This window comes from Cydia strobilella, chromosome 26 (genome assembly GCF_947568885.1).
Source record: "Cydia strobilella chromosome 26, ilCydStro3.1, whole genome shotgun sequence".
In the NCBI taxonomy this organism is placed as follows: domain Eukaryota; kingdom Metazoa; phylum Arthropoda; class Insecta; order Lepidoptera; family Tortricidae; genus Cydia; species Cydia strobilella.
In genome coordinates, this window is record NC_086066.1 from 5,885,103 (window position 1) to 5,897,127 (window position 12,025).

The following is a 12,025-nucleotide window of genomic DNA, read 5'->3' on the forward strand; positions in this document are numbered from 1 at the left end:
TCACTAGTTTCACTTCTTCTGTCATTTGGTTGGAAACTTTGTTTGGTATAAGGCGCTGTCGCTCTACGCACTAGTAAAATAAATGCATGGAAATATTATGTTGTGACCGGCTGACCGGTATCCAGATACCACAAGGTAATTCAAGTTTGCTTTACTGTATTGTAGTAATAAGACACCTAAAGCCTAAAATAAGGTGTCGTGAAATAGAATTGCGTAGTTAAAAAGTGTGTGCATGCCTGAAAAGATAACACAAACATTGTTGTTTTGTGTGGAACTCGGGAGTGGTGGGACGTGCAATCAACTGAATCAACCATTAGGAATAAAAATTGAAAACATTTTTCCTCATCTTTCTATTAATGTTCGATATTTGAGGTAATATTTTTTTTGTAGAATTATACAAAATTATACGCCGGATCTATGTAAAACAGTTCTTATGTGTTTAATTTTATTCGTATTTAGTCTATAAGACTTGTTGATATTTTCATATGTTGATATAGTTTGTTTGAAGGACTGTCTCATTTCAAACATAGACAAAGAAAATCATACTATCTTTGTCTTACACTAGTACTAGCACCCAAAAGAGAAGTATGAGTATAGTTTTTTTTTGTTCTTATTTGGTTTGACCAACTATATTTTCATACTTACCTACTGTAATTTATCACATATTGTCGTCTTGTTGGGACTTGGCCCAAGTCCCAACAAGACACTTGTCACTTGGGACTCATTTTAACTCAGTGAAGGCAGTATGGCTTAGAGCTTTAGCCTGTCCAGATGGACTAAAAAAAAACAAAAAAAAACTGAAGTTACTAAATAGATAGTGATGTGAAATCAATTCTGTACAATGTTAGTGAAGTACTTGCATACTGTTCAAGCATGAAGATATTTTTGATTCAGCCATTCTTATATAGTAACCCTTAATTCAACATCAAAATACTGGACTTTGACTGTAATGTACTGTATTTACCTCAGTGTATCATACGATGTAATGTATTTCCAACGATTCGCCAACACAAACATCACACGGTACGTCCGGCTCTGCTCACGGTACAATATCGACTGACCCTAACTGTCAGTGACGTCACCATGACGTAAGCGCTCGAAGCGTCAATACACTACATCCCTTCCTTTGTTTATTTTTCGAGAACTAAGTTAATCATCATCAGTATTTAACCGCCTCCCGGAATGCGTCAGAAATGCATCTTCCACCGCCGGTTTTAAATCTAGGCTAAACAAGTGGCTTCTTACTAATATGTTCTATGACTACAATAAATTTTTTGACATGCCACTTACCTTATAATATAATGATAAATTATGAATTTGAAATATATAAATCAATACATGAAACATATAAATAATTATAAATTCTAAATATAATATAGTTAGATGAATGTAACAAATAAACATATATGTGATTAATTGTAAATATAATTGTCATTAAGACTGTCTGCCTAAAAAACCTCAACTTTACCACGTGTATGTAGATTGTAGGTTTAATATGTATAACACATAATCAGACCTGTAACGATTGTTATTAATAAACTTTCATTTTCATTTACAATAGGATAAGGTATATCTAGTCCCGTAATTAGTTTATGTAGCTTCAGATACCGTAATTAAAAAAAAAACCATACAAAACTTGTTTTCGCTCTATTTCGTTTGTTTTATAAACTGGAGCTATATAAATTAATAACAGGACTAGATATACCTCATGTCATTGTATGTGCAGTTTCATTACAATCCAACACGTAGTTATAAAATGAGAACGTAACTCCGTTTGTATGCGAAGGTGAAATTCGGCCGAGCTTACTGGGGACTTAAGATTGTCTTTTTATTAACTTTTAGCAAACATAATTGGTGCAGTGTAGTAATAAGTCAAATACAACATCTTATCTAAACAGAAGAACCCTTATGTAACAGTGTTATTCATAATATAGGTCCTTGCTTAGATATTGAGAGATATCTCGCAGCATAAACTGATATGATGTACCTACCACTTTGAAATTTGAATCATACCTATATGCTTCAATTGTTGTAGTTTCAATATGTAAGTTTTTTTTTTAATTCAACACCTAATTGGGTGTAAAGGTTTTCAAAGGCATTCAAGTTTTAGATTGTTCCTTAGTGGGCCACTACAACATTAGGTATGTGATTTCACCCATCATATCAGTGTCCGTTTTCGAAATCATCCGTAACTCGGAAGTGATTCTGAACTACCCGAACAGATCAAAATGATAACATTGAATCTACAAATGAATATTGTGGGCTCTGGGCTCTTATCTATGGAACAGGAAGTAGGAGTAAATAACTGTCCTTGAAATCATTAAGTGCTGTTTGTTTAAGGATAGCATTTTATGTTATTCGAGTGTGGCTTGGTGTGTTGTACTTGTTATTACTTAATACGAACAAGGAGGCAAAAATGGCCGGGAATTTAATATTACTAAACAAAGTTAGCCATTTTATAATAAAACTATACCAGTTACATTAAATTTAACGGATTACGGTAAATGTTGTGTGTTTATTACGCATGATTTTCCAATGCGTCTAGTTTTTAACACTTGATTATTGTTTTTTAACACCCTTACCTCGCACGGTTGAGAGGGAAGCGGCATCAGTTCAGTGTCTAATCTCTGTGCGAATAAATTATCGACATTTACATCACGGATGTTTACTACATTGAAGCAGGTATTTTTAGAATTAGGTATCTAAATCTCTACCCTAAGCATATATGGTTAGGGTAGAGTAGATTGTTTATTCTATAGGATGGATGGCCTGATGAAGTGTGCATTTGGCGGCAGTGTGCACCGCGGCACACAAGTATTTTGACCTCACTTGTTGAAACTCACCACTCACCTGGGTCATAATCTTATCTTGTGACCGTTTTGGGGTCAACTGTAAGCCCGCAAGAGTTTTTTTTATAAATAATATAAAAAATAAATAAATATAATCCTCAACATTCAACAATGAGAATGAGAAGAGTTGAAGGATTTCGATACATAATATGATATTTTGTTTGTACACAGCTCAAGATGGGTGCGTCAATGGAAGTGGAGCCGTGCGTCAAAGGCTCCGTCGCGGGCCATGTCTTGATGGACGCCTTCGGTATGGTCCAGGGCTTGTCCCAACTGGCTAATTTACCTGACCCCCCAACAGACGCCATTCAGGTGCTCCTCTCCAGCGTCCAATTCGACCAAACTGACCAACCTGGGACAGCCAGTGGTCATGTCTCAGAACAACTAAATGGGAAACGTAAAACTCCGGAAAAAGGAAAGAATATTTGTGAACTTTGCTCTCGAACTTACGCCAATAAATGGGGTTTAAAAAGACACGTTGAAAAAGCACATCCGGTTAAACGTAAAAGGCTCGTGGAGACTGAAGTTTTTGAATGCGAAGAATGTGAATACATGTGCGCCTCCCATGCGGCACTTGAAACACATTGGAAAAGGCATAACTCTACAGAAAAAACAAAATCTCCGAGATCTAAGTGCGCTTTTTGCGACAAAGAATGCATAGCCATTTACGATCATTACATTACTAAACACAAGATTGAAAGTCCCGAGCAAATAATGTTTGACAACGGGAATGTACTGGTACATTCTTCTATAAACCCAGACAAAGGGAAGGCTCCGTGGTTTTTAAAAGAAAAAGAAAAAATGAATCGGTACACTGACGTCACCTGCCGATTATGCGAAGCGGAACCTTGGTTTGAAAATCGAGAGATTTTGGAAAGCCATTATGTGATGAACCATATGGTTGACCCGAATATGTTAGAGAACCTTAAACACGTGTTTAGGGCAAAGAAGGGGGCTCATTTGATCCATTTGCCTGCATCGCAGCCCCCGAAGCGCAGGCAGTCCGATATAAGAACTCCAATTAAAAAAAAAGTGTCTATTGCAGGGAATGAACATAAGCATGGCAGCAAAGTTAACTTTGAAAGAAATGACCAAGCGAGCGAACCCAAACGGAGTGGTGGATTTCCTTGTCAAGAATGCAATGAAGTGTACACCACGGAAGCGCTTTTAAATAAACATAGAAATGAAATTCATGTTCCTAAAACAGAAAACAAGACAAAACAGAAAAAGTATCAATGCTGTTTCTGTAACAAATATATTGTAGGCATTTATAAACACTACGGGAAAGTACACGACATTGATAATCCTGAGCAAATTCTGTTTAACAACGGAAACGTGCTAGTGCGTGCTGATATTGACACGAAATGTGGTCAGGCCCCGTGGTTTAAAACTCAAAAAGAAAAGGCGGAGAATAAATACACGCCGAGCACTTGCAGATTGTGTGAGGCTGATTTTTCGGGCGCTGGCGTAAGCCTGGATAGACATTACTTAAAAGGACATAAAGTTGATCAGGATGTGTTGAAAAGGCTTGATAATCTTCAGTGCATGTTCAGAGCTGACAATAGGGCGCATTTGGCTGATTTGCCCACCAGTACTACGAAGGCCAAGCCCCAGCGGAGAGCTTCATCGTTCCAAAGCACATCTCGCCCAGGAAACTTTGAAATCAAACTCAAATCTGGACCTAACGCTGAATGTGATTCGAAAGCAGGGGAGAGTGAGCAAAATGTGACTGGACTGATCATATATCAGTGCGCGGAATGCGGGGTAGCCGCGACCACTTGCGATGCCTCCATCGAGCACGCTCAGCTCCACCACTTTCCTCTCTACACGCCCATACCACAGACCTGCTCCGTCTGCCAATTCTCCTTCGAAGCTCAGTGCTTCGCTGATCACACATTGAACCATCTCAATAACAATGAGTACAAAATAGTAAAGTTCCATCCTTCTAAATTGCTGGACAATTGGTCTGACATGTTTGAAGGTTTGTCCGAAACTCACGCGGGCAGAATTCAGTCTTCCAGTACTTATCAGCACACTAGACGTGTTAAAATGAACTCGAATATGGCTTCAGGAATACCTCTGTATCAATGCGGCAAATGTGAGCAGTATGTTCGTCCGAAAGACGTTGAAGGGCACTGTTATAATAATATTTGTATGGAAAATCAGGATCCAGGCCATTTTTGCTCGGAGTGCGAGATATACTTCTTCACTTCCGTAGCTCTGACGGAACATGAGAAAGACCATAAAACTTATGGACCCGAATATTTTAGAACAGTTACTTTCAACTGTATGGAAGATGAACTTATAAACAGAGCTTTGCAAAACATCCAAAAGAAGTCAATTTCTAAGGAATCTTCTCGAGATAACACTGAAACACAGCAGATGAATAGAGGGAAGGAGATTACAATTCTCGAAAATTCTGTGGTCAGTGTCTTTTGTGATTATTGTAAAAAATCGATCATATATTCAGAGTTTGAGGCTCATGCAGCCACTCACAATCAAAGCGCAGATAGTTCGCAATGTGAAGAAAATCAGAGAACCGAAGAAGAACCAAATAGTGTAGAATCTAACGTTACAAGTCATAATTCTGGAGAAGTTATCCCTCAAACTGACGTTAACGATGAAGAGAATCAGGAGACCGAAGAAGCGTCACAAGAGCGAAATAATGTAGACTCTAACCTTGATGGGCATAATTCTGGAGAAGTTACCCCTCAAACTGACGTAAACGATACAGTGACCAACGGAGGAGGTACAGTGGAGCCATGGAATAGCGACACTGAGTCGTGCAGCCTCTTGGCCCCCGTGTCTTCCTTTGATGTTCGTGTAGAAGTTCATGTAGAGAAACAAGAAGATAACGATACCAATAATTATGAACTCCAAGATATTTTAGATGAATTTAGTGAAGAAATGGCAAATGATTTAAAACACGATATACAACTTCTGAGACTTAAGTTATTCGGCATGACTTATATACCAGATGAAAACATAAATAATGAAGAGTTGGTAGACGCGAAGAGTGAATCAACGGAACATGGAGAAACAAGTGACGATAATAAAGTTCAGAATATTAATGATAAAGATAAATTGATTGAAACAACTGAAAATGAATTAAATTCCAATGATACAACTAATACTGCAAATCAAAATGCAAACGATTCAAATGATGATAATGATATCATCATCGAAATAATTAATGATAGTGATAGTGATGATGAAATAGAATTTCAAGCTGAACATCGAAAATCAGGTGCTAAGCCATCGTCAAGGGACATTTTAACTAGAATGCTGTCCAGTCCGAAGAAAAATGTTTAATGGATGTGTTATTTGATGTTATACTGTGATTACTTTTGGATAAAGTGATGCAAAATTGTGGAATTTGGATTACAAATGGCGCAAAGGGACAAAAATATGTAAACACGAGCTTTTTTCTCAAGTGAGTAAAGTGTTGACCTGTTTTTGTCCCTTTGGTAACGAATATATATTTATGGCATTGCTTGGCAGTAAGTACATATATTTATAATGAAAAAAGTACTTATACCTAGTGCCTTTAAAGTATTTTTGTAAAAAAATATATAACCGGAAGGTTTATTTTATACTTTATACTCGTTATGCATAAGCGCTGGTGACCTAGCGGTAAGAGCGTGCGACTTACAATCCGGAGGTCGCGGGTTCAAACCCCGGGTCGTACAGTCGCCATCAGATATATCAGAGCGCCCGAGGTGCTCAAAATATCTGAACACGCACTCTAACGCCTTGACAATAGAGGCGTGTTCAGATATTTGTGAGCACCTCGGGCGCTCCGATATATCTGATGGCGACTGTACCAATGAGTTTTTCGGAACTTATGTACGAAATATAGTTATATTAGGTATTTCTATAGTTGTTTACTTATATTTGTTATGCATGCGGTGTTTACCTGTAAGTAATTGTGACACCACTCCTTACATGTTTTAGCTTAGTACATTATTAATGTATCGATGTCAACAATAGGGTATTTGACAACATTAAAAATATATAACGAATTGCTGTCATCCTGAAAGATAATAAACTAATAAAGTATATTTCACTATATTTGAATGTAAATTATGTTTAGTTTTTGGAAAATAAACGAAAGAAAATTAAATATTTTTTTGAAATTTCATCAGGGACGTGAACGCTCTGTGATTGGTCAACGCTCGGATGACGTCACACGCGGGTAAACATTCTCGATTGCCTTGAGTGTTTTAACTGTTTTATTTGTATTTAGTTAATTTTAGTTATTGTTCCACAGTTTTCTGATATATTCCGATTTATCCGTATATCTAGTAGCACAATATTCATAAGAATCTCAAAATGGAGCCGAAATATGTGAAAGCTGATAGCGCAACCTACCAGACTTAGACGCATTAATGGTTGCACTTTTCTTTAAAGATAATCCGGATTACTATGCTGCGGAACTTAGAAATGTAAAAACAGCTGTGTGAGTATACGTAGAAATTGTTTATTTACGAACATTTCGATTTCGATGATACGAATACGACGACGATATATATATAGAATACGATGACGAGAATAGTATCTCCATACTGCACTTTAGTTTGAAAGAAAAAGTATGCTACTAACTACCTACTAATGCTGAAAGAGCTATGTTATGAGGTTACGTAGTAATACATTAAATACCTAGATCTTGTTTCTTTAAATACAACAAAATCCGCTGCTTTAACTACCATATTTATTTACAGTTAAATATTACTTACAACGAAGTGGTCTTCACACATAAAAACATTTGTATGCGCTAAAATGCTCTTTGGGTCTCTTCGCGATAGTTTTAACCACATTTTTCTTTTTTTGGGATTCGTTGGAACGGAAACAAACAATTTGTCTGGATTTTTATAGTCGTACTTGAACATTGCGGCACTATACACCATTTATATACCATTTTACAGTGAAATAATCAATTCAATGCACATAAACCATAAGATTTACTAAGGTCATTGACTGAGTCTACTCGCGTGTGACGTCACACGTGTCACGTGATTAGCCCCTTTGCAAAAACAGCGTTTAAGGCGCGTTCAAAATAAATAAACTTTAACATTGGTTTTTTATATTTAATACAGTAAATTTCAAGGAAATATCAATGTAGTGTAATTATTAAGTCATAAACAATCAATTAAAACCATTTTCAAAAATTAGTCAAATAGCCTATTGTTGGTAAACCTTAAATAAATAAAATAAAATATTATTTAATATTTCAAAAGTGAAGAAAAAATGAAGGTGAAGGAAAACATCATAAGGAAACCGGACTAATCCCAACAAGGCCTAGTTTCCCCCCTGGGTTTAAAGGTCAGATGGCAGTTGCTTTCGTAATAACTAGTGACTACGCCAATTCTTGGGATTAGTTGCCAAGCGAACCCCAGGCTCCCATGAGCCGTGGCAAAAATGCCGGGACAACGCGAGGAAGATGATGATAATCGTTATGTATGCATTACAAGGCTTATACGGCGACCATCGAAAATCCAAGTCTCGTCTATTTGCCTCTATCGCTCAGTTGGAGCACGGAGCTTTGATTTTTGGTGATCGCCGGTATAGGCTCAGGGTGCCTAGGGTAGCGAACGATAGAAAGAAAGAAAGAAAGAAGAAAGAAAAAGCATTTATTAGCACAACATAACAAGACTAAAACTAGAAATAATTAAACAGAATGAGGTTGCGCTAAATGGTCCTTACTCAGCTTGGTGTCACGGTGTGAGCCAACATGGCACACTCCGCGACGCTGATTTTCAGTAAGGCCCAGTAGATGGACTAGTAAACACAATGTAAAAAATAAATAAGGGAAAGCTTAAATACAAATAAAAATCAAATTACTTAATTAAAATTAGCCTATACCTAAGTACGATACGCTAATGTCTCTCTGTCACACTAATATGAAAGAGTGATAGAGATTACCGTTTCGTTCGCTACGGCGCAAACGATTCGCATCTTGGCTAGGCCCTCAGGGGTCAGCAAACAAAGGCACGAAAATTATATAAAGTCATTAAATCCAAACGGAGATTCCTTTTAAATTCTTTGTTTTTGACCCCTGATTTAGAAATAGAATTTACTATTTTTAACATAGTATTTTTTGAAAGATATTCTATGTAATCTATTATTGTGGATTAAACAGGATGAAATTTTAATCACCAAACTCTGCTATATCTTATGGCTGTTTCATACATTCTGGCTGATATGGTGCCGCTGATTTATATGGGACAGTTTGTGGATTATACAGGGTGAAATTTTAATCACCAGCCAAACTCTGCTATATCTTATGGCTGTTTCATACATTCTGGCTGATATGGTGCCGCTGATTTATATGGGACAGTTTGTGGATTATACAGGGTGAAATTTTAATCACCAGCCAAACTCTGCTATATCTTATGGCTGTTTCATACATTCTGGCTGATATGGTGCCGCTGATTTATATGGGACAGTTTGTGGATTATACAGGGTGAAATTTTAATCACCAGCCAAACTCTGCTATATCTTATGGCTGTTTCATACATTCTGGCTGATATGGTGCCGCTGATTTATATGGGACAGTTTGTGGATTATACAGGGTGAAATTTTAATCACCAGCCAAACTCTGCTATATCTTATGGCTGTTTCATACATTCTGGCTGATATGGTGCCGCTGATTTATATGGGACAGTTTGTGGATTATACAGGGTGAAATTTTAATCACCAGCCAAACTCTGCTATAATATTATGGCTGTTTCATACATTCTGGCTGATATGGTGCCGCTGATTTATATGGGACAGTTTGTGGATTATACAGGGTGAAATTTTAATCACCAGCCAAACTCTGCTATATCTTATGGCTGTTTCATACATTCTGGCTGATATGGTGCCGCTGATTTATATGGGACAGTTATTAGGGTTCCGTACCCAAAGGGTTAAAACGGGACCCTATTACTAAGAATGCGCTGTCTGTCTGTCTGTCACCAGGCTGCATCTCATGGACAGTTGAAATTTTCACAGATGATGGAAAAATGTGAAACTGTGACAAGGACAAACAATAATAGCGCTTTCTCTGCTACCCCTACTGAAAGATACGTAAAGACTATCCCGTTCGGTCATTTCCCCCCACCCCTCATGACTGATCCAGAAAAAAGATTCATGGTTCATTATGACCCGTAAAGTCACTACGCACAGAGATGGCTGGTTATTAAAATGTCACCCTGTAATGTGTCACAATGTCAAACATAAGATATAACATGCATTTGCTAGACAATGCATTTATTTTAAATACCTATTTAATTAGATTAGAATATTAGAAATAAGTTTTTATCTTTACATCAGTATGATATTTAAAAAGCATATGAATCTTCGTACGAGAGTCTAATGGGGTTGGCCGGTCGAAATATTTAGCAGATGGCGTCAGCATAGCTTGCCGTGTCTGTCAATCCCTAGAATTGTCAAATTTTTGTTTTTTTAAAGGAATTTTATGCCCTTTAAGCCAAATCTCATAGAAAAACCGACCAAGTGCGAGTCGGACTCGCGCACGAAGGGTTCCGTACCATTACGGAAAAAAACAGCAAAAAAAATCACGTTTGTTGTATGGGAGCCCCATTTAAATATTTATATTATTCTGTTTTTAATATTTGTTGTTATAGCGGCAACAGAAATACATCATCTGTGAAAATTTCAACTGTCTAGCTATCACGGTTCATGAGATACAGCCTGGTGACAAACGGAAAGAACGGAAACGGAAGTCTTAGTAATAGGGTCTCGTTTTTACCTTTTGGGTACGGAACCCTAAAAAGGGGCAAGCTATGATGGCGCCATATATGCAAACCTTTGACAGTTGCCAAACCCATTGCCTTCTATGCTCTATCACTACTACCAAAGATAGATATAACTCCGTAATAGATGGATACAGTCTAAGGAAAAAACGTGCCTCGAAAATCAAGAAATTTTGATTCTCGTTCAGAGGGCGCTACTAGCTTTGGCCTACTGTCGTATAGATGGCGTTGACGGTTTCGTTTGTTATTTAACAATTTTAACGCATATCAGTGAAAGAACATGGGTCAAAATCATTAAAATAATTAATGCAAATAAAAAAAATCATTTATCCATATTTAAATACATTTTATCGTATTTTTATAAATTTTCCTTTTTAGTTTTAAAGTGTGTCAGTGAATTTACTGGGGTTAAAAAATTTACTATGTACCGCTCTTGTATAAGTTACTCTATGCTACTACTCAAACTCGGATGGTTGATGAAAAGTCAACCACTTAATACGATAAGATAAAAAGACATTTCATAAGATTTCCCGCGCAATACGCCATTTTACCATACTGGTCTATAAAGTCGTCCGTAACATCGCGCGTGTGCACGGAGCGGGCGAGCGGGAATAGCGGGATAACGAAAAATTGTATGAGCGCCGCTAACTGATGCGGCGCGTAGAGATGGGTAATATAGATATAAATAGTTATTTGTTATACAAGGGTGCAAAGTTGTATTTTACCCGCGAGTGTGGAATTGATACACGAGCAAGCGAAATGATTCTATAGTTGAACCACGAGCGTAGCGAGTGGTTCTAAAATAGAATCCTGAGCGTAGCGAGTGTTTCAACACACGAGAAGTAAAATACATTTGCACCCGTGTGTAACACAAAACTTTTCCCCTCACTATAGCGAGGAAAGTGCAACATCCACAGGCGTTAGATCATCTTCGTCACTGGAATCACTATTTTTTTTACGATAATACGATATTATAACAGAAAACTCTGGAAGTTGTGCATTTTTACGTGTCGGAGCCGGTGAGAAAATTTTTGTTGACAATGTTGACATTTCTGACGATGCGTTTTGAAATATGCAATTTCGAAACGACTCAACTTGTGCGTTCAGAATTACATTCAACATCATTTAAAAACAAATGTTTTTTATGGAATTTAAGGTTTATAACTTAAAATCATTAAATAAAGCCAAATTTGGTATTTTTTATTAAATTCTCAAACCATTTATTTAATGATAATTAATATCGAACGAACCATTATTATGAGCGTTTTACGTTTTGTTATCTGTCAAAAGCTACTTAAACCACAGAACTAGGATGACATAAGCATAAATTTTAGGACTGTGACTTAAACACGCTCCATCCAAGGTCAAATTACTTTCCCCACTAGTGGATAAAATGCGTTTTTCCCCGCTTGTTTTAAA

General features: G+C 37.0%; 1 protein-coding gene across 1 annotated transcript; it reads left to right on the forward strand.

Moving 5' to 3' along the window:
• Window positions 1-6,534, forward strand: LOC134753315 (uncharacterized). The gene is made up of 2 exons (XM_063689166.1): window positions 1-135; window positions 3,021-6,534. The coding sequence occupies exon 2, from the start codon at window positions 3,027-3,029 to the stop codon at window positions 6,159-6,161; it is 3,135 nt and encodes a 1,044-aa protein (XP_063545236.1). The 5' UTR covers window positions 1-135; window positions 3,021-3,026; the 3' UTR covers window positions 6,162-6,534.
• Window positions 6,535-12,025: the final 5,491 nt, after the last annotated feature.